Here is a 27,216-nt window from a genome sequence, read left to right as displayed (position 1 = left end):
TCTTTCATATGAAGACGCGGGCCGCAAATCATCATCCTGCGGGCCGCAAATGGCCCGCGGGCCGCGAGTTTGAGACCCCTGATCTATATGGAAATTTAGAAAACCTACACATGTTACTCTGGCCCTAAAATGTTCTCATTTTAATTGTTTATCTGTCAGTCATTTATATATAAAAAAGGATGTCTGTTTTACTTTTCCACGATCCCTGTTCTTCTTCTTTGCTGTGGAATTCTTCCTTAGTGGATCTTCCTGATTGAGTGGAGGAGTCTCTTTCACTGAAAACATCTAAAACCAAATTTAAAATTTTAAAGTTGTGAAGATGACCAGAAAAAGAACATTTGGAAACAATCTAAAAGTTTTTCACCTTATTTTACAAGTCATGGATAACTTTAGTGATACATCCTTTAAAATACTTTTTAAAAATATAATTATTTAACATTTTTAGAGAAGATTTACTAAATAGAAATCAAGAAGCCGCACTAAACCTCACAAACAAAACTTCTACATTTACGCTTAAATTGTTGTGTTTGTTTTAACATTCTCACCTCATTCGTAGCTGTATAGTTAAAAGTCGAATTGACCACAGACTGATTCGTTTTCAGTGAAGATACTTCATCCACTCCCAAGTCTTCCGGTTCTTTCTCTTTGGATCCATTTAGCTTGGTGTCAGTTTTAGTCCTTTGTTGTATGTCTGCGGTGACGCCGGTCCAGGAGGTCGGAGCCTCTAAGGTTCCATTCAATGGTTCCTTCAAAAAACAAGAGAATTTAAAGAGCTATAGAAAAAAACTATAAAGTTTTAAAATAAAATAAAATGTAATTGTACTAGTAAAAGGAGTACTTGAACAGAAACAGAAAGATTCATTTTAAAACTGCTTTAGTTTTAAAACTTGTTGGTGTTTTTTATCAGGGACCTGCAACCTGAGGCTCATTGAAACACATTATGGCTCCTGACTACAGTACCCATAATGCTTCAACAATCCATCAAGCGGTGTAGCTTCAAAGTTTACCAAAGTCGTATCAAACATTTACAACAGAAAATCAGCCTGAAGTCATTAAACACAACCAGAATTTACTAATACACTTATTGCATGAAGATGGTCTATGTGGTACAGGATGTATTTTATTTTGAAAGGGAGTTCTACAAACCCCTAATTTTTTTAAGAAAAAGGCTAAATTCTCTTCACATGTTTGATATATTTATGCTAAAAAAATAGTTACAATGACATAAATACAAATCAGTGTCTTATCTTTCTAAAGGGGGAGTTAAAACTTTGTGTGTCCTACTGGGTTTTTGTCAGTGAGAAATCGATCCGAATGGCTCTTTAAGTGCCGTACAGGTTGCAGACCCCAATCTTATTTAAAATAACTTACTGTCAACAGATGCTCTGCTGATTGGTCGTCCAAATGAGTGCCACCATTGTTCTCCAACTCTGACAGCGGCTGGTTGGTGAGATCGAACTTCACTGCTCTCTACACAAAAGAAGAATCTTATTATCATTTGCATTAATTAAAACATGCTTAAGTTTTGTTTTAAAAGATTTTACCAAACATGAAAGATGTTTTGAGGTGGAAAGAGGAACTAATAAGTGTTTGGGTCCAGAAATATTTAGAAGACCCACTCCAACAAAAATTGTTTTTAACATATTAGCATTTTATGCAACATTTTCTCACAACTGAGGGCTTGTATATAAATAATTTAAGATAAAAAAAGCATTTCTGAGTATTTATTTAGTCAAATCGAGCTGGATCAGGAGCGGACAAAATCCTGCGATTTGAAAAAGCTCGGGTTTGTTATGCAGCAGCTAAAATCTTCCCTTCTCAGCTCAAATTCTGAAGAATCCACTTGCAGACAAATAAATACATGTAAGTCTTCATTTTTTTATCTGAGGTGCCATCTGGCTGTAAACTGTACGGCTGGATAGTGACGATATTGCTCGCCGCTAACTTTGCTACGCTAATGTTAGCTTGTGCTTGTGAGGTGCTGTAAGTTAGCAGGAGAGAGTGTAAAAAAAGGGTTGATGGGAAATTAACTTCTGTTTATGTGTACAACCCAGAGGCGAATTTCTAATGAACTCCTGCGCTGCTGACAATATATCTTTAAAGTAAGAAGAAAAAAAAAAAAAAACGATTTTGGATCTTAGCTAAAAACTGCATAATCATTGTTAAAAGACCAATGGGTACAATTTTATGGTAGAAAAAAAATATAATTGGAGTGAGACTTTAAAGACAAATAATCAATTTGATGTTTTCTCATACATTTTGGTATTGATTTGCTTCTTCGTTTGAATGTATTTTGTATATTTTTCTGCAAATGACTATTTGAAATCCATGTTTTGGGTTTTTTTTTTAGCCCATTTTTTCTTCTTGAGTCTCTTCGCAGTTCTTTTGACCATTTATCTGATTCATAATCAAATTGCGTGTCATTTTCATCGTATTGTTGACCATAATGTGAGTTATTTTAAAGCTCCTGACTAAATTTGATCAATACTTTCTGTATTCCTTTATTTTTTTTGTGGCTTTTTTTAATCTCTGATTTGTCATCGCTGCTAACAGCAAAGAATAACGGCTTCTGGGGCTCTTGTCACGAGACTTTTTGTCTGTTAATCTTTTTTTGTTGTTGTTTTTGAAAATATCCATAAGAAAAAAAAGACAGCACAGACAATTTAAATCTGGACGCCCTGCTGATGATACGTACAGTGTAGTCAGAGATGACGTTGGAGGTGTGCGTTTCCTTCTCTTTGGTTTTCTTGGAGGGGATGAGCACGTGAAGCAGCTCCTCTATGCCATCCTGCAGCAACCTGTCAATCAACGCCTTCAGCAAAGGCAGCTGAAGAAAAAAAAATGTTTTATTTAGATTGTCAAACTTCTGCTACTCGCTGTAGAAATCTGTAACCCTAATGTAAAAAAAAAGTCTCACCCTTATTCCATAAGCTTCAAACATTTCTTCGATGTCCTAAAGTTCAAGCAAAACATGTTGTTTAGGGATTTATGAGTGTGAAATTACAAAGTAATTTGGTTAATAACCTTCATTTCGAGAGATTTTCCATGAGCTCCAGCATCACCCTGCAAAAAATACCCAAAATAGTATTAACAAATGTAATTGCCCTTTCTTTAATTTGTGTGTACAAAATTCATCCGTCACTACCTTCTCCCCTCTTTCTCCTTTCTCTCCCTGCAAAAAAAATAAATAATGAACCCTAATGCCTGTATTTTGTTACTCTGTTTATTTTATTTTAAAACGCAGATGCATTATTAGTATCTCAACCATCTTACCTTCATTCCTGGTGCTCCCTAAAGGAACAAAAGAGCAAGACATTGGAACATGCATTGAAAATGCATGACGTCAACCGTGCCCATTCAGAGTCTATTCCCGTTGTAAGCATGATAAAGTGTTGAAGTCGTAACCAGATGATGACTCAGATTTCACGCAGGTAACATATGAATTATGCCGCGCAACAGTAGGAGTGAATATTTATGAGCAATAGATGCCACAGGAAGAAACATGTTGTGTATAAAGAGTGAACTCACAGTGGCGCCCGGAGGACCCATCGGGATTGGAAAAGCTTTGCGGATTTCATCGATCGTGGCTCCCTGACATCAAAATAAAACAATTTTTTTTTTTTTTTTTACAAAATATACACCAAGTTCTCCATTTTCATTTTGTACCTGTTAGGCAAGAAACATGAATGATGCAACTAAGAAGTTGATAGATTCTGTTTTAGAGTTTATTTCTAAAAAAATAAGTTTGAAACACCAGAAAAAGTTTGCTGGTGAAAACCCACTCCAATGAAAATTGAGTTTTTAACGCGTTTGTTTTTCTCATAATGGAGGACATATATAACAAAAATGAAGCTTAAAAATTGATTTATTTGTTCTTTATTAAGCTACAATGGGCTCCCTGCTCAGCTCCATTCTGATACATCCACTAAATCCGTCTTTGTTTTCCTCGTCTGACACGACATCTGGCTCAAAATTGTGCTCCAACACTATTTCCCTTTTTTAGTTGCACTGGTCATATTAGATTGTGGGTGTGAGGGGCTGTAAGCTAGCAGGAGAGAATGTAAACAGATGGATGATGGGAAGTGGGGCAGGGCTTACTCAACACCACCCACAAATCAGAAACTATTGTAGAAAACACATGATCAGAGTGAGTCTTTAAACCACTTGTGTCAAAGTCAAGGCACGGGGGCTGGATCCGGCCCTCCGAATAGTTTTATCATTTTATTTTATTGTTATTAATGGTCCAATGTTATCTTGCTCCTATTTCTAACTTGTGTAATTTTGTCAAAACATATTTTATGGAAAGTAAAATGTTGAAAGTTATTTGAGATTTAAGTTGATTTATTCTGGAATAATATTCCTGACTTTATTATTTATATGTTAAACATTTACAATTTTAGGGTCTTAAAAATTGACATTTTGCTAGCTTCATTTTGCTAGCTTTTTGGCATTTACTAAGATCTTTTAGGCTTTTTTGTAGTTTTGCTAATGTTTTAGCTACATGCTGGCTTCTTTGGCTAATTTGAGCTTTTGTAACGATTTTTTAGGCTGTTTTGTAGTTAAGCTAATAATTATATGTTAGATGTTTTGGCTAATTTGGGCTTTTCTCCGTTTTTTTTATGCTAGTTTGAAATTTAGCTATTTAGCTATCTACATGTTTTGGCTGACCTGTTTTTTTTTATTAAAGTTTTTTAGGCTAATTTGGCATTTAGCTAATATTTTAGCTGGCTATCAGCTTCAGTATTTTTAGCTATTAGCTTCAGTCATTTCAGCTATCATCTTCAACGGCAAAAATCAATTTACAGTGTTCATACTAGCATCATCACAGGTATATCTACAAAGGTTATTTTTTTTTAAGTTTAAAAATGTTAGCTTTAGTGTTGAATAAATGTATTTCATGTACAACCTTTGAAATAAACTATAAGACTAATTTTTTTTTTTTAATAAAGCTGTTAAAATATCATATTTACCTCAGGAGTAATAAGCACTTGGCTACCAGGTAAACCTGGAAGTCCGGGTTCCCCCTTGCTTCCGTCTTTACCCTGCACAATTAAAAAAAAAGGGAGCAGTGCTCACCTATAATTTCAGTTTAAAAGTCGCGAACTGGACTTCATTGTTTTGTACCTTTAAAAAAGTCTTACATTTGCACCTGCTTCTCCCTTGTCCCCCTTCAGTAAAAAAGAAAGTTAATGCATGAAAGAACTCAAAAAACAATCAAAAACATTCAGATAATGAAGAAACTTGCAGACCTTTTTTCCTTCATCTCCTTTAATTCCCTTTTCCCCCTGAAAAATGTTTTTTTTTTTTTTTAATATATAAAATAATTTTAAAAAATTGCTCAAATAAATAAAGCATCTTCCTACATTGACTCCTGGTAGACCTCTCTTCCCATCAACACCAGGTTTCCCCTGTGCAAAAACAAATCAAATTTCTACTTTGTTATACTAATAATTTGGGTTAAATTAATGTTTTTAATTTAAATTAATGCAATTACAGTGGGATATAATCCAATAATTGTTAAATAATACAATACTCACTGGAGCTCCTGGTATTCCAGGCATACCAGTGATTCCAGCCCCACCGTGATCTCCCTTTTCTCCTCTCTCGTGTCACAAATGAATACATTTTAAACATGATATACATTATAAAAATGCACTGTAGCACATTTGCTATAAACTGTGGCAGAAACAAAAGCAGGGATCATTATTTTTTAATGTATCAAAAAAAAACTATTCTGTACTACCCCTATACGTTGAAGCATAAACACAGAAAAAAAGACAGTTTTTCAAACAGATTAAGTAAAACGCAACGACCAAAAAGTGGAATTATGGTTAAGAAAAAAAAAAAGAAATGTCGATCATTTCATTGACGTTTGTCAGTGTTCACAAATATCAGTTTAAGACAATTTATGCCAGACTGACATCCAAATTAATGTGGTTTAACTACAACATTAGATGAGAATCCAAAAGGCTTATTATCACTTAAAATTAGGTGTCATTGGGTCATTTTCCTCTGAAATTTGACAGAGCCACGACCAAATATGTAAAGAACATGTCATTATTGAAAATTGCCCCTGAATAATGAGATGGAAAATGGACGGATGATTATCCTATTTGAGAAGTTATTCAAGTCAAATAAGAAGAAATAACATCCAGAGACTTCACTGCAGTTGTAGAAACTGTCAGATTTATGTCAGTGCTGCTTATTTCCACATATATTCATTTCATACTAATATTTTGCTAAGAATTCTTTGTTTTAGCTTAATATAGACCATTTTATATTGAGAGGGAACTGTAAATATTGCTCCAAGTTAATGAGGTGGCAACTTAATAACAAAAACATGACTTCTATTCTTGGTTGTTTTATTCTTTTTTTTGCGTTGATTTTTGAGATTTTACACTTACTGGTCCAGACTCTCCTTTTTGACCCTTTTCACCCTAAAATAATGACAAATTATGAGTTAGAATAATTCACAAAAAATGTTTTAAGTGTTTTTTTTTGTGTGTGTGTCTCTAAACAACCTTTGCTCCTGGTTTTCCCGGTACACCGTCAACTCCATCTTTTCCAGAACCGCCCTGCAAAGCAAAAGAGTTCGGATCTTTTAAAAATAAATAAATTAATATAAAGTCCAAATAAATTTTCTTTATATAAAGTTTTCCATACTGCAGGTATTCCTGGTAATCCCGGCCTTCCTTCTGGACCCTGAAAAGAGACAAATGTTGATGATAATTTATGTGGTTTGAACTTAATAAACTCCCACTCTGACATATTTTGACCTTTTGACCTTTTTAGACGAAATCCAATTCATTTTCTAGGACGTAGTTTCTGCAGGAGTTTGTCAGAAATTCGCAATTATAGAGGCTGACACTGGGCCCGGTTATTGTGTGACGTGCTAAAGAAAGGGACTTGAATTAGGTCATACTTGGAACCTTTAATTAATGACAAAAATGGAATTAAATCAACTTAGGATGACTCTGGCTTATTGTAAGCAAAACAAAAGAAGCATTAAAAAATTGCCAAAAAGCGACAAAAAGTGGTCAAGAAAGCTATAATCACAAAAAAAATGTCTCTGACCACAACAATACTAATATCAAAAAACACAGTAAGCCCGCCCCCACTTCCCATCTTCAATCCCTTACAATCCGAGCACATATCGGAGCGATCCAGCCGTACAGTTTTTGATCCAGGTTCCAGCTCGGACGAGGAAAACAAAGACGTACTGCTCATGGATCTACTTATCTGCAAGTTGATGCATAGGAATGGAGCAGACCAGGGAGTCCATCTATTGCAGCACCTTCGCTGCTGCCACAAGCATTTTACAACTGTATTCTTATTATGTCTGTTAGTGATTCAAGATAAATGAAGAAATACTCTGAAATGGAGTTTTAAGCTTAATTTTCCTCCATCATCCAAAAAAGGCCACAAGAACATGCTAAAAACGCCAAAAACACAATTTTCATTGGAGGTAAAGCTTAGCTGTCCTTGAAGAAACTCACTCTTTGCCCAGGAAGACCCATTTCTCCTTTGGAACCAGGCTGACCAGGCTCTCCCGGCTCTCCCTACATGATAAAAATTCATTTTCAACACTTTATAACAGTCATTTTACCTTATGATGCATTTTATTCTTGACATCACCTTGATGATTCTGGTCGACATGCTGCTGTCTGCAAAGATCTGGTGAAATAAAAAAGCCGTTTCAGATGACTGGTTCCAGATTTTGTGATGTGTTTTGATTTGTTGCGGCGAATGCGTCACGGCTGATCAAAGATGAAATGATAATTGAGGTTTGTTTACTTGTGTTCCAGGAGGCCCAGGTTTCCCCTTTGTGACAGGTCCACCGTGACCAAAAGAGAGACAGACAAAGGAGGAGTTCACATCTGTGACACACGTTCCACATTTGCAACACAAAGGAAGGTCGGAAGATGCGGCGGGAAGTGACGCGCACAAAAAGCTAAGTTAATTAAGAGCAAATCACAACAGAAATCACATGATAATTATTGTGTTAAGGGGATAGTGGGATGTGAAGATAAAAAGGGTGATCACACCGAATAATGAGAAATTACAAATGTAATTATCAATGAGAAGAGTAAACATGTAAACACATACCGGCTCGCCTGTATCTCCCTTTTTCCCATCAGCACCCTGGAAGTGAAAAAGTTTTACAAAAGCACTGTAGTCTAATTTGAATCCTATAATAATTGTTATTTATAGTGGGTTTTTTTTTTATTATTTCTGTGTTTGTGGGAACATTTCAATCTCTCATTTTTAAAGATAATGTTCGAGAACTTACCGGTAAACCGGGATTTCCAGGGTCACCTTTGTCACCACGTTCCCCAGGTCGCCCCGGTAACCCCAGTGGACCCTAATAACCATGTAAAACATTTTTAGATTTTAAGTTTCAAAACATTATTTTCTTGGTTATATTAAAAAATTAATAAAATTACATTAAAATGACAGAAAGAAAACATAAATGTTGTTTTTCACTAAAAACACATTAAAGTACATTAAAGAAAAGTCAAATTATTGCTTGCTAGACCATTAAGTCAGATAAAAAAATAATTAAGTGAATCCCAATTTTTTTGGTCTACAAATGAATAAAGTTTTGTTTGCAGATAGTCTCACTAAGATTCTGCTTGTATTTTGGTTTTGCACAATGTTTTAATCAAACTATAAATTACCCGTATTCCTCTTTCACCAGGCTCTCCAGGTGGTCCTTGATCTCCCTGTCAAAAACACATTAAGAATGTTCAACCTATATGTTTAAATGTATTTTCTTGTGATTTTTTTTTCAACTACTTCCTAAATGACCTTAGAAACATATTGAAGTCGTGACTGCTTATCTGCAAAAAAAAAAAAAAAAATAAAAAAAAATCAAATTACAGAGAAACGAAGTGTACCTTAAATCCTTGAGTTCCCTCCCTGCCAGGTGCTCCCTGAGGAAAGTCACAAAAACGGCATCAGGTTTAAAACACTACAATAAAAACAAACAAAACTAGATATTATTCTGTACTCTGGATTCTGAGAGACATATATTCTCCACACAAGTGAGAGTCCTTCAATAGTACGACTTGGTTTAAAAAAAATGTACTGAAGTTCCAGGTTTTAATTTGCTTTGGTTCCTCAGTAAAACCACTGAAGCAAACCTTTGGAGGGGGATATGTTGCTTTGAAGTGTGCATCAGTGCAGTGTCATTTAAACTGCTTGGAAAAATATATTGAAAAAAATCAAGGAGTTTAAAATGCAGTAAGCTCTGATCTAATTTATGTCAAGTAAATGTATGTATTTTTGGCTGAGATGGTAAAAAATGTCAGCTGACATTACAACAAATATGCTGCATTGAGGTGATCCCATGTAGCACAGTGTCTTTTATTTTGAAAGGAAGTCACGATATAATCAGTTAAAAGTTAAAAACTATTTCCTGTCTAGAAAAACCCTTTTTGTTATAGTTATTTATGTAAAAAATAATTTATACTGATAATAATAGGGCAATAATATAAACACAAATGAGTGCTTTATAAGAACTGAAGGATGAAATAAGACTTTGTGGCTCTTGTTTGGTTGTAGTTAGTGAGAAGTCAACCTAAATTGCTCTTTTAGAGTTGAAGGTTGTAGACTTCTGCTCTAATAGAAGCGGATTTGGGGGTTTTATTGCTAAAATAGCACAAATGAAGAACAACAAAAAAACATGAACACACAAACACTGAGCACTTTCAAATGTTTGAATTATAGCCTCTTTTCCATGCATAAAAGGAAACTAATTATTTACATAATCAGTGTATAACCTCATAAAAAAGTGATATATTGAGATTTGTCTACACATCTGCTTTACAAAACCATTTTCCATATTTTTTCTTCACCGAGACTTGTTTTAATTAGCAATGTGACTTGTTTTTGTATTAAACTGCACAACAACTTATTATATTTGTTTAGATTATTCTTTATTTTGGTCGTCCATGCACATTCACATTGTTGCCGAACTGCACCAGAGTTCATTTGCAAGTTTCAGGCGGACTAGACTGTGCACCAGAATTAATGTGAACTTTCAAGCACACTAAAAAACCCTAAAAAAGATTATCTATTGAACTATTTAGTAAGTAAGCTATGTATTTTTTTAAATTAAGATAATTTGACAGTTGAAATGCTTTTGAAATGCACTATTTTCTTAATCAGCGTCATTACTGAAATTTTATTCAAAGTATTTACAAATACACAACTTTTTTTTAATTTTTCATGGCAGTAACAACCACTCAGGATTTACTTACATCTTTACCTCTTAATCCTGGTTCTCCAGATTTGCCAGGTAAACCGATACTGCCTTTGTCACCTTTGACTCCGTCTTTTCCCTTAAAAAAAAATAATAATAATAATAATTTCAGAACATTATAATTAAACATAAACGTGATGGATATTTTCAATAAAATTAGAAAGTATTATTTACAGGATGTATGTACAATGATGCATCAATTAATTTATTTCACTAATAATATGCTAATTTGAATCTTACAACTAATTTGTTTATCAATTTTTTGGTGTTCTTCGGCAATGTGACAAACTATTTTCTGTAAATGTTACATTTTTCAGAATACACAGAATAATTATTTTTGTTTAAAAACATCTAAATGTTACACTCAACATCTCACACACAGAGAAACTAGTTTAGTTACAATAAAATCTTTACAAATGAGTCATCAAGGCTTAAACATCTAGACTGTTTTCAAGCTCCTAAAAAGTTGTAATGTATGCATAATGAAAATTATTCTTTTCAAACATACCTTTGGTCCTGGTTTTCCTGATAAGCCAACGTTTCCCTGTAAGAAGTAGAAAATACTGAAACATTTTGTAATAACAAATACTTGTTTTCTATTTTAAAAGCACTCCCAGTGATGTTTTAATCATGATTATGTCATTTTTAGCCATTTTTTTTAAAAAAACTGTTGTTTTCTAGGACATACATTCTTCAAAATGGCAGTGGTTGAATAGAAATTTGATTCAAAGTTGTAGGCAGATCGTTGATGTTGAGCAACCCCGCCCCCATTCCCGTCCTTGTTCATATACTAAGTGGAGCAGGGATCTTGTGGCCCAGTCAGCATATTTTCTACGTCACAAATTAGCTCTTTTTTCAAACATCATTTTTTCATCTGCTCCTGATTCACAATGATTTGAATGAAGAAATACTCAAAAATGCAATTTTAATCAGAACGTGTCTTTTTGGGGATTATTGACCTACCCTCTCTCCACTTTCTCCTTTTGGCCCCTGCTGACCTGGAATCCCAAAACCAGGACTTCCCTAAACACAAAAAAATAACACTGTAAAATGACCCCACCTAAGATAATTTGTTGTATTTTCACACGTGAAACACAAAAAAGTATATTTTTTCCAGCCACTAACCTTTTCTCCTTTGTCTCCTTTCACTCCTTTCACTCCCTGAGGTCCTGTAGGCCCAACCGGACCGATGTCTCCCTACAACAGACAGTAATCAAACACATTCTTTATGAGTTGATCCGAAAGCCAGACACTCTCTTCCATCAGTGTGATGAACTCAGATTAATAAGGTACTTTCCAATGAAGCATTCAGAAAGGGGCTGTAAAAACTAATGAGAGAAATCATAATTGAGTTTTGTTAGTGCAGTCGCAGCATGCTGTGTTAGTGGGACAGAATACACGGAATAATTAATTAACAATGCTTTCCTAAAATGTCAGGAGAACTATTTCCCTCAGGCTGTTTGATTTATTTTAATACAAATAAATACATGCAAAGACTTCTTTATTTAAAGGTTGGAACAAATTTTAATTTGTATTTATTTATATTTCAATAAGTGGAAAACTTATAAAGTCAAACAAGCTATAAACTAATTATTTCTTTTATCTTTTAAATGTTACAACTTGTAAAGACAAAAAAATATAATAAATTATTTTATTTTATGATCAATTCAATTTGAGTTATATTTTTATATGAAAGGACATGGTTATAGCTGGTCTGAGTATTTCAGAAACTGCTGGGACAACCGTCTCTAGAGTTACCGAGAATGGTCAGAAAAAGAGAAAATGTCCAGTGAGCTGCAGTCCTGTGGGCAAAAATGCCTTTTTAACGGCAGAATTCAGAGGACAGCCAGACTGGCTCCGGCTGATAGAAAGGCAATGGTAACTCAAGGCTGCGTCACAAAGTCACTAGGTACAATTTGAGCCTGTTTTACTTACTAAATTTCCATCTTTTGTGAAACATTCACAAGTGTTTCTATCACTGAAGCTCACAGTCACACATGTTCGTTGAGGGTTACGTGAATTCAGTTTTGAGTGGTTCAATATTTTTGTTTATTTGAGAACCATGCAGTTTATGCATAGTTTATATGCAATTATTAAATAAATCTTAAGAAATTGTACATGGTTTTTGTGAGATGAATATGCTAATTTTTGGCTTTCCACAACCACTCCACATACGTCTTATTTATTTTTCACGCTTGTGTAACTTTTATCTCGCGCATACTGTGGAAATATCCCGTTAGAATTACGTAATCACTAATGAATTGTATAGAAACAGTGCAATAATCACCGGTGTTTCGTGCACAGTTTGCATATTGAGTGATGGATATATAAATTGGTTAATCTTTCACCTCTTTAGCAGTTTATACCAAAGCTCAACTTCCAGCTAAACTAAAAAGAGCTAAGCTAAGCTAAACTAAGCCAGGATAAGCAATACTCAATTACACTAGGCTAAGATAAGCCAAACAAAATTAAACTAAGATAAGCTATGCAAAGATAAGCTAAACTAAAATACACAAAACTAATCTACGTTTAGAAAAACTAACTTAAGCTAAACTAAGTTCATCTAAACTAAGCTGAGTTAAGTTAATGCAAGTTCATCTAAACTAAGCTGAGTTAAGTTAATTCAAGTTCATCTAAACTAAGCTACGTTAGGTTAAGTTAATTTAGGTTAATCTAAACTAAGCTGAGTTAAGTTAATTCAAGTTCATCTAAACTAAGCTACATTAAGTTAAGTTAATCTTAACTTAGCTAAGTTAAGTTAAAATAATCTAATCTAAACTAAGCTAAGTAAATTTAATATAAACTAAGCTACGTTAAGTTAATTTAAGTTAATCCTAAATTAAGTTAATATAAGCTCATCTAAACTAAGCTAAGTTAGTTAATATAAGTTCATCCAAATTCAAATAAGTTTAATTAATTTAAATTAATCTAAACTAAACTAAGTTAAGATAAGTTAAATTAATCTAAACTAGGCAAAGTTAATTTAAGTTAATTTAAGTTTATCTAAACAAAGTTAAGTTAATTTAAATAATCTAAAGTTAAGTTAATTTAAGTTAATCTAAACTAAGTAAAGTTAATTTAAGTTTATCTGAACTAAGTTAAGTTAATTTAAGTTCATCTAAGTTCATCTCAGTTCAGTTAAACTAAGCTAAACTGAGCTAAACTGAGATAAGCTAAGCTAAGCAAAGCTCAGCTCAGATAAAATAAGATAAGATAAGTTAAGGTAAGATAAACTAAACTAAGTCAAGATGAACTAAGCTAAGCTAAAATGGGCTAAACTAAGTTAAGCTAAACTAAACAAAGCAAATAATGAAATGTCTTGTCATGCGCTTTTTTTCTAAGTTTTCTAAACATTTCTTGGACTTCCTTTTGAATACTTTGCTCAATAATGTTCTCTTTTATAATATTTGTGAATTAATAAAGTTTTTCTAGAGCTATCTCATGGAATTAGTAACATAAAATTACTAAATTAATTTACCATCGAAACCGTCTGTAATTATGTTAGATTTGCCAAAGTTTAATGCAGTTTAAAACTTAAGTCCTTAATGAAAACATATTCCAGGAGAGAACATGTTCTGTTTATCGCTTTAAGCTGCACAGTTGATTTATACTCAGTCATTTTGTGCAGACAGATACTATTAGATTACTCAGATTAATTTTTTTTGCGTGTGATGCCATCTTCCAGAACAACAGTTTGACTCTCTAAAAGGGGAAACAAGGACCTGACTAATGCAAAGTTATGATGTTGTTACATCCATCGCTGCAGCTGGTCCAAACAGTCAAATCAAGTTAACTGCGGGGCTGCAAGCCAGGCCTCAGTGGAAAACAACTGCTTAAAGCTGCAGTTTCTGAAAAGATGACTTCATGCCAGCAGGTTTATTCAGGATATTTGATTGGTTTTGTTATTCAAGGGGGTTTAAGGAAATATTTTTTGTAAAAATTTGGTAGAAAAGAGCAAGCAAAAACTGACTTACCCTGGCCCCCTTTTTTCCAATTGGACCGATTATCTGTTGTGCACAAGGAAATAAGATAAAAACAGATAAACTAAATAACATTTTCTATAGTTTGTTCTTCTAAGTTTGTTCTTACACCCTTGGCAGGATCCCCAGGGACTCCTGTTGGACCTTGATCTCCTTTAAGCCCAATCGGTCCCATTGGTCCCTTTGAAAAGGAGTTAAAAGTTAAAATCCCGTTAGTTGTCACACACCTCGGTGTTTAAAATGTGTTGCCCATTCTTTGGGGGAGCGGTGAGCTGCAGACACAGTATCAAGTATCAAGAGGCGAGGCATTTGGGTCTTTAATCTGACTGGACTATGAATTTAAATTCACAACCTTCTGGGTTCTAGGTGAACACTCTACCAAAAGATCACTGATTTAGCTTTTCAAAATAAAAGTTCAAATTTTTCGGTAATAATTCATCTCAGCAACCAAAGAGAAAAGTTATTTCTTCATATTTTGTTCCTAAAAACTATACCGAAAATGTCAAAGGCTGCTGCATTTTCAAAAGTATTACATTTTTACAATTAATTAACACGAGCAACAAAAGTGACCATTTCCAAAATCATTAGAAATTAGGGGTGTGTATTGGAAAGAGTCTGGCGATACGATACGTATCACGGTACACGTCTCACGAAACGATATTTATCGCGATGTAACCCGAGATCATACCAGAGCTTGTTGTTGTTTTGTTTGGTGTTTGGTTGCTCAAAGAGGCACAGTGTGCTGCCAACTAGTGGCCGGGGGTTTAAGTGGAAAACAAAAGTAAGACACTGAAGGTCGCTCATAAATAATTCATTAAATATCATCTTGTAAGTATCGCCAAATGAAATATCGTGATATATCGCCAAATCGATTTTTTGTCTACACCCCTATTAGATATAACTTTTTTCCCCACAGTCTCAATAATTTTTTTTTTTAATTCTTTGGGAAAAAGTTGCCAAAATATGAAATTTAATTTCTGCTTCACCTCAATTCCTGGTAGTCCTGCAGGTCCAGAGTCTCCTTGATTTCCCTACAAACAACAGGAGATTTTGATTTTCTATATTCTCCATTAAATATAATAAACCATATTTAGTTCAGTTATTTTATTAATTAATTCTACTGTTAATATTTTTGAAGTACAGACTAATCAGTTGAAAAGGACGTGAGTGGCAGTGATGACCTCACCTTTTCACCTTGGTCTCCTTTGAGTCCCCTTTTACCCTGTGAGCAAAAATGAAATTTTTTCATCTTTGATTCTTACAAACCCTCGTTTTGTAGAATTTTGATCTTCATCTCATTAAAAAGAGGCAGAAATAATTGATTTGCACTAGGGGGTAAAACAGGACAAAGTCACTGTTAACAAGTGGAGTTAAAAATCCGGTACACACCCGAGGTCCAGGAATGCCCTGGATGCCTTGGTCTCCCCGCTCACCCTTAAATTAATAAAATATAACAAGTTTTCAGCGTTTAAAAATGAAACTTTAATATAGTTGGAATTTAGTTTGCATTACCTTTGGGCCAACTGGTCCTGTTAAGCCAACATCCCCCTTGAAAATAAAACTTTTCAGTGAGAAAACATATTTTTGGTTTTGCCGTCTTTCCTTTGATATACAGTAAATCCTGGAAATTAATTTACCTTTTCTCCTGGCTCTCCATGCAGACCTTGAACACCTTGTATCCCAATTCCCTTTTCACCCTATAAAAAATTTATAGTGTGAAAATGTATTTATTATAAATAAATTTTACCATATACAGCTTTAGAAAAGTTGTAATAATCAGCTATTTTACCTTGTCTCCCTTCTGACCTTGTAATCCTGGAACCCCATCGATACCAATGGGACCAGGCAAACCTGCAATTCCCTAAAAAAAAAAAAAAAAAGGAGGATAATTTTTTTGTGTGTTACACAATTGCTCACTATAATAACAATTATGTGCTTACATCTATTCCTGGTTCTCCTTTGTCTCCTTTCATGCCCGGCTTCCCCCTTAAGCCCTTTTAAAAAATGAATGAAAATGTGATCCCTTATAAAAAAGAAAGCATGCCTTTTATATAACAAAGTAACTGATGCTGTGGTTTTAAAAATAGGCTGACGTGCAAGAATTGTTTTAAAGTAAATTTAAAGCAAAAGCTAGGACTTAAAGGAGGCAGCCTTCACACTTACTTTTTCCCCGGGGTCTCCAGGATCTCCCTGCAGAGGAATATAAAACAGCAAAAGCATCAATGAGGGGGTGTAAATGAATGGAATATAAATTAAATAATCAACTTTACATTTTTCTGTTCTATTTTAATTTATTTTACTTTATATTTTTCAGATTTTCTCCTAATTTTACCAATTTTCTCTTCTTTTACAAAGTAAACTGACAGCTTTTTGAGAAAAATGCTTTCTTAGACATTTCGATAACTTCAATTTTTCATTTTTTTTAAGAATACATATATATATTTTTTACCTTGACAGATAATCCTGGTGGCCCTGATGGTCCTGGTTGCCCGGGCAAGCCTGGAGCTCCATTGACTCCTGGCACACCAGGTGGTCCTTGGGGGCCCTGTAGTAGCATTCAGTTAACAGCTGATATAAAGTGTATTTATGAATACTTCAAACTATTTTTGAGATGTTTTACCGAAGATCCAGGTTCTCCTTTTCGCCCAGGTACATAGTTTGCATCAGTACCAGCTATAACATATCCGGGCTCTCCCTAAGTTTTGAAAAAGAAACAAAAAAAAAAAAAAATCCCAAATGCTTCTTGTTGTGAAAGTGCTCCAGTCTTAAAACAGAAACTTCCAGCAGGAAGCTGTGTTATGAGTTCAGTCTGGAGCAGACTTACTCTTTCTCCTCTCTGTCCCTTTGGACCGGGCAGTCCAGGAGGACCCTGCCAGGCAAGAAAAGATGAAAACACTCTTCATTAATGTTTCTGACAGATGCTATAATAAAGCACCAGAGACTGTGGCAGTATAAATTAGATCCCTTACAAGTTTTGCTTTCCTTGGCGATAACCGTAAGGAGAGTGGAGTTTATTACATTAAAATACGCACACTGGCTACTTTATTAGGCACACCTGTGTAACTACTAATTAACAGTAGTTTCTAATGAGCCAATCACATGGCAGAAACTCATTGGGAATGTAGACATGGTCGAGATGATCTGCAGTTTAAAGCATCAGAATGGGGAAGAAAGAGGATTTAAGTGATGTTGAAGATGGTGTGGTTGTTGGTACCAGACGGGCTGGTTTGAGTACATCAGAAACTGCAGATCTACTGGGATTTTCACCCACAACCATCTCTACTGTTTGCAGAAAATGGTCAGAAAAAGAGAAAATATCCAGTTCTGTGGGGCCTAAATTCCTTATATCAACAAGGAATTCCCCAGAGGTCAGAGGGTAATGGTCAGCTGATAGAAGGACAACAGTAACTCAAACAACCACTGGTGTTATGGCTTCTTCTTTGTTCCTTGTTTGGTTTTCTTTTCTCTTTTTCTGTGATTTGAACAGCTGAGAAGTGGGACAGCTGGAGCCGATCAGCTGATTGGAGGGCTGTCACCCCTTTTGTCAGAAATGATGGATGCAGATAAGAGGAATAGGCTGCCAATGCTTAATTTCGTCCAGTTTTTCGTTGTGAGTGTTTCTTGTTGCGATTCGTTCCGCTGTGCAGGTGACTCAGGTTGTAACTATTGGGGGCTCGTCCGGGATTTCCACAACCTTGAGTTTTTGGTGTTTTCTTTTTCTCTCTTTTTCTTTAACTTGCATTTGCACGACTTTCTTGGTTAGCAGAGGGGTGTCCAGCTAAGCTGTTTAAGGTTCTTCCCGTTTATTATTTTTCCTTAACTGAGGTCTACAGAAAATCATCTCTGAAGGCACAACACATCCAACCTTGATGCAGCAGAAGACCACACCCGGTGCCACTTCTGTCGGCTAAGAACAGGAAACTGAGGCTTAAATTCACACAGACTCTCCAAAATTGGACAAAAGTAGAATAGAGGTTCGATTTCTGTTGTGACATTCAGATAGGGTCAGTGTTTGGCGTCAATAACAGGAAAGCGTGGATCCGTCCTGTCTTGCATCAATGGTTCAGACTGGTGGTGGTGGTATAATGGTGTGGGGAATATTTTCTTGACACACTTTGGGCCCCTTAGTACCAATTGCATAGTTACTACACTACAGCCTACCTGAGTATTATTGTTAGCCATGTTCCTCCCTATATGACCACAGTGTACCATCTTCTGATGCTACTTCCAGCAGGATAAGGCGCTATGTCATAAAGCTGGAATTATCTCAGACTGGTTTTTTTTTAACAAGACAATGAGTTCACTGGATCTCAACAGTTACCAGATCTTTGGGATGTGGTGGAACGGGAGATTGGTATTACGGATGTGCAGCCGACAAATCTGCAGCAACTGTGTGATGCTATCATGTCGATAAGAGGAATGTTTCTAGTATCTTGTTGAAGCTGTACCACCAAGGATTAAAGCAGCTCTGAAGGCAAAAAGAAGGTCCAACCCGGTACTAGCAATGTGTACTTAATAGTAGCCAGTGAGTGTATATCTTCACAGTTAGAAATTATATTAATTTGTTTTTTAAATGGTTTCAAAAATAATCCCCCATGTGTTTCTCTTCAAAATTTTGAGTACATTTTGTAATTTCTTTTTAATAAAAGCATCAAGAAATATCTAAAACTATCACATAACTTTGTCAATAGTGAAACTCTTCAATCTGTATACAAAAAAATGTCATTTTACCGTATCCCCCGGAATTCCTGAAGGGCCCTGAAAAGAAAAATGAATACAATATTTATTTTCAAGAGTTAGGGAAACTTGGTTCTTTCTAAATTCATTTACCCGCAGGCCGGCAGAACCTGGGGGTCCGGTTCTCCCAGGTCGGCCTGGTAATCCAGGAACGCCATCTGTTCCAGTGGGTCCCTGTCGAATCATTGTTAGTCAATTAAAAAAATGTAAAAAAATATATATTTGTGAATCAAACAATGTTTTCCATAAGAGCTATTAACTATTTTAACATTTTAAATTCTTACGTGTTAATTTTGAAAATATATTGTGATTCTATGATGTTTACCCTTTCGCCTTTTTCTCCTTTAGAAGATGTGAATGGGTCGTACTGTCCGGGACTTTGCCTAAATTTCTACACACATATATTAGTATTAATAATAGACGAAAATTGAATTACTGAATTTGAAGTAATTAATAATCAATTACAACATACCAAACCTCCAATACCAAAGCCGTCTCCCTAACCAAAAACAGACGTTACAACATGAAAAAATCTTTTTGCACACATTTTAAACTCACTTGTTAATAAATAACTCACCTTTTCTCCTTTTTGGCCCTATGAAAACGAACAAATGTTTGACTCAAATTTGATGATCAACACAAAGTTTAGCGAAAGTTTCACATGAGGAGAACTCACTTTCTGACACTGGGAGGAGCAGGGACCCTCAGGTTTGTCCAGCTCCTCTGGGTCTTCAGTTGGAGTGTCTAATTGTACAATCTGAAGATAAAAAAAGAGAAAATAGCAAAGAAATCCCTCATCATCTATTCATTGGGCTTTTGATAAAAATGGTTTTGGTGGAACTAAACGTTTCCTCACCTCGTCATCAAACCGGAACTCAGAGAGGAGCTGGTCACTGCAGAGGCTGTGGATGAATTCTCTCTCTATGGAGTGGAAGTCATCAAAGGTCGGGGAGTAGAAGATGTTTTTGTAGCTGGTGGGAGCTGCAATTTTGTTCAGCTCTTCGATGTCTGCGTTCGAAACTCCAACTGCTAGGACACTGACTCCTGCGAGAGATTCAAAAATATATGATTGTTTTTTTTACAGCATTTGCATAAAGAAGCAGGTAAAATTGTATTGTATAAACCATGGAGAGTTTTATTTTATTATTTTTTTTATTTTAGGCTTAAATTTATCTGAAATTTACACATTTTCACAAATGACTTTCATAGTTTAAACTTACATTTGCTGACTTTTCTCAAGAGCAGAAGGTGAATCTACATGTAGAAATGTTTGCTAGTTTTTTATTGTTTTAGGATTTTTTTAAATTTGTTTTAGAAAAACAAAATTTTAGCTGCCATATAATAAAGAGATATGACTTAATTAGCCCAGTTCATGTTATAAAACACTGAAGGTGTACATTTTCTGTGTTAGTTTTTATCTCTAAACATGTTTTTTCTTCAAGGAGGCGTTTAAACTGTGACCTTTGTGACCTCAGGTAGGCTAGATTGTTACATGTTTATTAAAATGTCTTTTCCTACTAAACTTTTATCTTTATCATTTTTCATACTGTTGGGCAGTGGTGCAATACATTTCACTGTTTATGATACTATAGATGTATATGACAAAAATGTATTGAATTTGAATAAATATGACAAGAACTTTTAACTTCTTGATGCAAATATGCATCAAAACACATAATCTCCAAAATTTAGCTTCTACTTGAAACCAAAACTTATATTTTTATTTTTAGCTAGAGATAAATATGTAATATTTTTAACCTTCTCAGGGCCAAAATTAAGTTTTAGTAACACAAAAAAGTGATATTTGGTTAAAATTATCATATGGGGAAGTAGTTTGTAGCTAGCATTTAGCTATTGCAAATGTGCAGCATTCAATACAAAAATCTCCCAATAGAATGTCTATAAAGTTGAATTCTTAGCTGCTGAATTTCCACTTCACAACAGCTAGTCATAAAATTGCTATATTTTACTTGGAATGACTCAAAACCATTTTTTCTGCTGCACTTTTGATCAAAAAACCTTTAAGAACGGACCCAAAGCTCGTGCAATTTTGGAGGGCAGCAGCACGTCATCCTGGGCCTTGCCGTCTGTGATGAGTACCAGAACGTGGGCCACGCTCTGCCTCATTCCCAAGGACTCCTGAAAGAGCTCCTGCAGGACGTATCCGATGCCTTTTCCTGCGCACACAAACGTTTCAAATCCATTTAAAGGGGAGTTTGTTAGTCTGAGATGGAGGTGCCACAATGAGGAAACGTTTTTGCTGAGTCGAGTGAGCTCAGCTAACCTGTTTTGGTGTTGCCTCCCACGTAACGCAGCCCTCTGATGGCCCTGAGCACAGAGTTTCTGTCTTTGAAGTCGCTCAGACGGAACTCGACGCGCGGCTCGTCGCTGTAATGAACCACGGCGATCTGAGAGAGGATTGTAAAGCGTCATTACTGCTATTAGCATAAACAGATTGACCTTCCTCAGTTCTCAAGGATACTGAAGTAAGGATTATGGTAAAAAGTATTTAGACTTTTGTTTTGTGATTGAAACTTACAAAGGACTCACGCTTTTATTATTTAGTTTTTAGACTCACATATTTTCAAAGACACACATCAATGAAAATTGTGTTTTTTTTTGGAGTTTTTAACATGTTTTTGTGACATTTCTCTAATGATGGAGGACATATATGAAGAAAATGTAATTCAAAGTTGGATTTATTAATTCAAATCAATGTTAATCAGGAGCAGACAAAAAATAAAACATGGAAAAAGACAGTATTTGTGTACAATTGTACACGACTAGATCCGTGTTTGTCTTTGTTTTCCTTGTCCGGCTCATTTTTGTTGCACTTGTGATGTTAGGATGGGGGTGTGAGAGTTTGTAAGCAAATTTCTTAATCATGGGTGAGAGGAAGTGGGGGCGGGCTTACTCCGCGCCAATAGTCCCGCCCACAACTCAGGCAAATTTCTAACAAACCACTGCCGCTTCTCAGAAACATTTCAAATTTTGGAGATTATTGAGCAAAAAACGTCATAAAAAGTCATTAAAATAACAATAGAAATGCTTTTGAGATCGATCAAAAGATGACAAGATGTAAGCTTCTTTTTTATAATCATATTTTCTTACAACCAGCCTTTTTAGGCATTTCCATGCAAACATTGGGATTTTTTTTTTAATTCTAAGAAACTGTAAATAATTTCACTTAAATTTTTAGCACATAGACAAACCTGTGTGCCCTGAGGACCAATGACCGGGAAGTACGTGGCCATTCTGAATATGAAGTCTCTCATTTTGATAAAGTTGTTAACACCGATGCTTGAGGACTCATCAACTAAGAAAACGATGTCAGCTTTGGATCTTCCACACACTGAGAAAAGACAAAAACAAACAGACATTTGAATATTCAACAGACATGGAATGTAAACTATAAGAATGCGCCTCCTCAGTACCTGGCTGTGTTGGAGCTGTTTTCTTCACGCTCACTGTGGTCTTTTGTTGTGTTGGGGGCGGAGCTACTTTGTCCTTGGTGACTCTTAGCGGCTGCTTGATGGTGAAGGGTTTCGTTGGTGGTGCGTTGGTCGGTTGCTCGGTGACGGCTGATTCAGTGATTGGCGCATTGGTGGTACTTGGGGATCCGGTTGTGATTTGTGCATAGATCGGAGGTGCTGAGGTCGGTACAGACGGGTCGGTCCGAACAGGATTGTCCGGCCCCACTGTGATGTCCAGAACCAAAATGAGAGATTAGAATAGTATCTAGATCATAGAATCGGTGAGGACTAAAGTAAAACAAAAAAAGCTAAAACTACTTTTTAGATTTTTTAACTTTTCATAAAGAAAAATTTGGACTTCTAGGTAAATTTCTTGAGTGATTCACAATAGAACTGGATTGAACGCCCCCAGTCTACTTCCAATCAATCCTTGTTCAATTGAAAAAAGTGAAACATTGAATCAATTAACAAAAGTTCTGTAATTTATTACATTTAAAATAATTAGTTTTCATCAAATAAAAATTTAGATTTGATGGTTTTTTCGACGTAATATATTTAAAAGTAACAAATTACAGAACTTTTGTTAATTGATTCAATTTTTACAGTGTATGCTTTCTCCATATGTACATGTAAAAAATACATTGAATATTAATGCCATAAAGCTTATTTCTAATGCTTTTTTCAAATAGTCAAAGCTAATAAATCATTAATTTTAAAAGTATGACAACCAGCTGATCCGTTTGGGGGTCTTGAAAGACACCATGAGTTATTTTTGAGTCAAGTCTGATTTTTTCTTCTTTATGTTCTTTCATGTGTGCATTCCATTGATTGTAAATGAGAACTGGACAGAGTGGGTGTGACACCACGAATTGAAAATGACTGGCTTCAACCAATTTAAGTCAATTCTGTAGCCATGTTAGAACCAGAAATTTTCAGGAAGTGGGGGTCCATCTGAGTCAATCTAAACATTTCCATGGCAACCACTCTCACCAATTAGGAGTGAGCTTGTTGGAAGTCCACAACCCTGCCGCTACCGGGAGGATCTGTCAATTAATCTATCAATAGAAGTCTATGAGGTTTTGAAAACTGCTGTTTGAAACGCGAGGGGGGAGGGGTTACTCAGTCCAGTTCTTTTATACAGTCAATTTTGCGATCTTTTGCAAATATTAGTTGACATTACATTAAACCTTTATCATTCAGGAAAATTCACTGATATTGTGTTATTGTGTCATTATTTATGTAGAATATGAAAATAAAACAAAAATTGATGGCTAGAAATATACATCAAATAAGACTTTTTCAGTCAAAAATGTGGAAAACTAAACTATCAGAACAACATTTTAAATTCTTAACAACAGTGTTCAGTTCCTTAACACACAATCTAGAAAATACTGTTTTTGTGACATCTTACGTATTCTTTGGAATATGGTGCTTATTGGCCCGCGCACTTCTCCATACAAAGGCCTGATGGTAAAAATGTAAGTTCTTCCGTACAGGAGATCATCGATCTTGTAGGAGGTGAAGCCAGGACCCAGCGTTTCTGTTTTTGTATCCAGCACTGAACAAATGAAAAAAAAAAAAAAACACTTTTTATTTTTTTAGAAACATATAATCTCATGGAGTCCAAAATTCAAAGTCAAAATGACTCAAAATTTGAAGAATTAAAAAAATAATTATATAAACTCTGTTGTTGGGATTAATTTACACTGTAAAAAGTGACATTTAAAATATAAGGAATTCTTAAAAAGATTGGTTTTTCATCAAATTAAATTGAGTAAACCACCAACCCAAAATGTAAAAATGTATCTGTAACAAATTACATAACTTTTGTCAATTTCACTTTTTACAGTGTACAGTGAAAATGTTGGTTAAACATTAAATTTAAAGTGTTCTGGGCTTCACTCCTGACCTGAGATGTGCCTCCAGGAGAGAATGTATCCAGAGACGCTGGCCACGCGGGTCCAGTTTAGAATAGTGCTGCTGTCTGTTGTGTTTAAGGCAGCAAATCCCTCCACTTTTGGAAGGTCCACTGAATCATGCACACACAAAAGAGATGACAATTAAATGTTATTAATGACATTCCACACATGTACAAAAACAGAACCAAGCTTCAAAATTGCACTAAATCAAAGTGAACTCAGAAAAATCTAACTTTTACTCAAAATTAAAGCAAAAATAAAGCTGTTGATTGAGTACAAACATGGACAAATATAGTAGAACTTTACAATTACATTTTAGTTAGACCAGAAGTGAAAGTGTGTTATAGTCAGTGTTGGGACTAACGCCGTTTAAGTATTACGGCGTTACTAACGGCGTTATAAATCAAGTAATTTAGTAATCTAACTAATTACTTTCATCCTCGCTGTAACGCCGTTATAGTTACTTCGTGTAAATCGCGGCGCGTTACTTCAAAGTTTGATGATCTTGCTGGAGCTGGGCGCTTCGCACCCGAAAGTTGCTTGTGTAACGCCCCATTTACACAGGACGCGAAAGCAGAGAGAACAGAGAGCAGCTCATCTTAGCAGAAACGGGGTAATATTTATAAAACACACAACACAGACAGACACGAGCGCGCACAGATCAACGCAGTGAGCAGACTTCGGAGCGAGTGGGCGGGGCTGCGGGATTTTGGGAGAGAAAAAAGAGATGCAGAGAGCTGCTCCTCTTAGCAGAAATATGGGTTAATAATTGTAGTTTATTAATTTATTATTGTTTTGCACTTTCAGTTTTTTAAGCCATTTTGTTTAATTATAGTTGTAGGTAAGATACTTGAAGTATGTTAATAGTTGAAACGTTTACCTTTTTTGTGTGAAGTTACATTTTTTATATACCACTTGTTGCAGTGTTTTGTGTGATAATTCTGACAAATAAATATTGAAAATTCTTTCCCTAAACCCTCTCTCATGTGTATCCTAAACTTAGACAATATGACTCCATTGGAAAACTATACCAGTATACTATTGTCGGTTATCATCTATTATTCAATGTAAATTATTTTTTTTATTTGTAACGCAGGAAAAAATACAAAATATTACCATATTTAAAGAGTAATTTAAAACGAGTTGCTTTGCCAAGTAACTAATTACTTTGAAGATGCAGTAATTGAGTTACTAACTCAATTACTTTTTGGGAGAAGTAACTAGTAACTATAACTAATTACTTTTTTGAAGTGAGATGCCCAACACTGGTTATAGTTGTATGTGCGTTTCAGGCTTTTGCATTCAAAATCTACACAAGTTTCTACAACTGTTTTCAGGCTCTACGTACAAAACGTACAGAACCAGGTCAAGATTCAACCAATCAGGGCCTTTATTTTGTCTTTCTAAGAAACACAGGCCTCAGGTCCTCTGTTTGCTCTTTTTGTTTGCAGGTAAACAGCTTTAATTTGGTTTTTCAAATTGTTAATTAATTACTTTGTGTGACACTTGTCACTTTTTCAGGTGAATGAAATGGCTTAAAAATAACACAAAGCATTAAAATTCAAAAAATACTGTCATGTAATGGATTACTTCTGAACAAGATTCAAAAGTGATCTGTATTTGGAAACATCTTGCACAACGCTGATAAAGAACACAAAAAACTGCGTGAGATTAATATTAATTCAGCTGTTTTTGTATTTCTGATGGACTCACAGGTGCGTGCGGTGACCAGAACCGGGCTTCCCTCTCTGCTGCCCACCACAGGGGAAATCTGGATCTTATAGGCGGAACTTTCCTGCAGGTTTTGGATGGTAAAGGATGTGGAAGCAGCAGATACAGTTTGGGACCTCTGCTTCCCTCCTGAGTCATGAAAAAATAAAGCACATTCAAGTATTTTATTCTGAAACTGGGAATAGTTTTATTTGACTGAGAAAAAGAGAATTGTAAACCTGTAAACATAAACTTTTGTGGTTCCTTACCAAGGAAGGGAATCCAGGAAATCTTGTACCCAGAAACCCCTGAAACCTTCTTCCAGGACAACGTGAAAGAATTGACTCCAATGTCAACTACTTTCACCTCCCTCACCGCCTGGATTAGATCTGAGTCGGAAACTGCAGCTGAAAAATAACATCATCATCATCTACATTTATTTACTCCTAAACACAATGAAAAGAAAAAACAATATATCTGAGAAAATGGCTTCAAAATCTCCCAGGTGAATCATTTCAAATGACATATTTCTTTATATAAAACAGTAAGACGTACTAAAAGTGACAGGAACAGGAATTGACAGTAGAAAAAAAATTCATAAGTTGAACGACCTTCTCTGTACCTGTGAGCTGCGACAAGGAAATTTCTGGTCCCTCCGAGTTGCCGTACACCGCACAGATGGTGATTGTGTAAGCAGAGCGCGGGTTGAGCTCTTTGATTCTGTGGAAGAGGATGCTACGATCCAGATACTGAAACTGGGGTTTGATGTTTTCTGTAAGCACGCACAGAGATTTAATGACATGAATGAGTAACGCCGCCTCTTATGAAGCATGTTAAAAACATCACCTGTCATCCAGGAGAGCTTGTACTCTGTTGCCCCAACAATGGGACTCCATTCCACATCGATGGATGTGCTGGTGTAGGATGTAACCTTGAAGTTGGACACGTAACCTAAAGGAGCTGAAAGATGGGAAGAAAATCTGTTTAATATTAAAGAATATCTTAGAGATATAATGACATGGAAAAGTTCTGCAAGCAAAATCTTAAAACATAGATGTCTTTAAAAAACACAAAATATCCACACTAAAATTACATTTTTGCAAAAAAAGCAAAAAAAAAAAAAAAAAAAATTT

The 27,216-nt window shown here is 35.3% G+C and overlaps 1 protein-coding gene across 1 annotated transcript in view; it reads right to left on the bottom strand.

The window, feature by feature from the left end:
* Nucleotides 1–27,216, bottom strand: part of col7a1l (collagen type VII alpha 1-like) — a gene marked incomplete in the record, with an annotated part of 67,792 nt that overhangs the window by 23,749 nt on the left and 16,827 nt on the right. Inside the window, 58 exon segments of the mRNA XM_024287265.2 lie at nt 193–285; nt 546–746; nt 1,372–1,470; nt 2,696–2,827; nt 2,918–2,953; nt 3,025–3,063; nt 3,146–3,172; nt 3,274–3,291; nt 3,529–3,591; nt 4,971–5,042; nt 5,142–5,168; nt 5,250–5,285; nt 5,364–5,408; nt 5,538–5,603; nt 6,405–6,437; nt 6,522–6,575; nt 6,664–6,702; nt 7,497–7,559; nt 7,636–7,674; nt 7,795–7,821; nt 8,107–8,142; nt 8,291–8,362; nt 8,679–8,723; nt 8,898–8,933; nt 10,263–10,343; nt 10,773–10,808; nt 11,228–11,287; nt 11,390–11,461; nt 14,239–14,271; nt 14,354–14,425; nt 15,231–15,275; nt 15,431–15,466; nt 15,634–15,678; nt 15,757–15,792; nt 15,882–15,941; nt 16,034–16,105; nt 16,185–16,238; nt 16,408–16,434; nt 16,694–16,789; nt 16,865–16,939; nt 17,069–17,113; nt 18,976–19,002; nt 19,075–19,155; nt 19,307–19,372; nt 19,454–19,480; nt 19,559–19,576; nt 19,658–19,738; nt 19,838–20,025; nt 21,015–21,158; nt 21,266–21,389; nt 22,194–22,333; nt 22,416–22,679; nt 23,866–24,012; nt 24,364–24,483; nt 26,087–26,233; nt 26,353–26,490; nt 26,706–26,855; nt 26,930–27,043. Of these exon segments, the coding sequence (XP_024143033.1) occupies nt 193–285; nt 546–746; nt 1,372–1,470; nt 2,696–2,827; nt 2,918–2,953; nt 3,025–3,063; nt 3,146–3,172; nt 3,274–3,291; nt 3,529–3,591; nt 4,971–5,042; nt 5,142–5,168; nt 5,250–5,285; nt 5,364–5,408; nt 5,538–5,603; nt 6,405–6,437; nt 6,522–6,575; nt 6,664–6,702; nt 7,497–7,559; nt 7,636–7,674; nt 7,795–7,821; nt 8,107–8,142; nt 8,291–8,362; nt 8,679–8,723; nt 8,898–8,933; nt 10,263–10,343; nt 10,773–10,808; nt 11,228–11,287; nt 11,390–11,461; nt 14,239–14,271; nt 14,354–14,425; nt 15,231–15,275; nt 15,431–15,466; nt 15,634–15,678; nt 15,757–15,792; nt 15,882–15,941; nt 16,034–16,105; nt 16,185–16,238; nt 16,408–16,434; nt 16,694–16,789; nt 16,865–16,939; nt 17,069–17,113; nt 18,976–19,002; nt 19,075–19,155; nt 19,307–19,372; nt 19,454–19,480; nt 19,559–19,576; nt 19,658–19,738; nt 19,838–20,025; nt 21,015–21,158; nt 21,266–21,389; nt 22,194–22,333; nt 22,416–22,679; nt 23,866–24,012; nt 24,364–24,483; nt 26,087–26,233; nt 26,353–26,490; nt 26,706–26,855; nt 26,930–27,043 (4,319 nt within the window).

This window comes from Oryzias melastigma, linkage group LG23 (genome assembly GCF_002922805.2).
Source record: "Oryzias melastigma strain HK-1 linkage group LG23, ASM292280v2, whole genome shotgun sequence".
Taxonomy (NCBI): domain Eukaryota; kingdom Metazoa; phylum Chordata; class Actinopteri; order Beloniformes; family Adrianichthyidae; genus Oryzias; species Oryzias melastigma.
The sequence above is the reverse complement of the archived record's forward strand: the minus strand, read 5'-3'. Positions and strand labels throughout refer to the sequence as shown.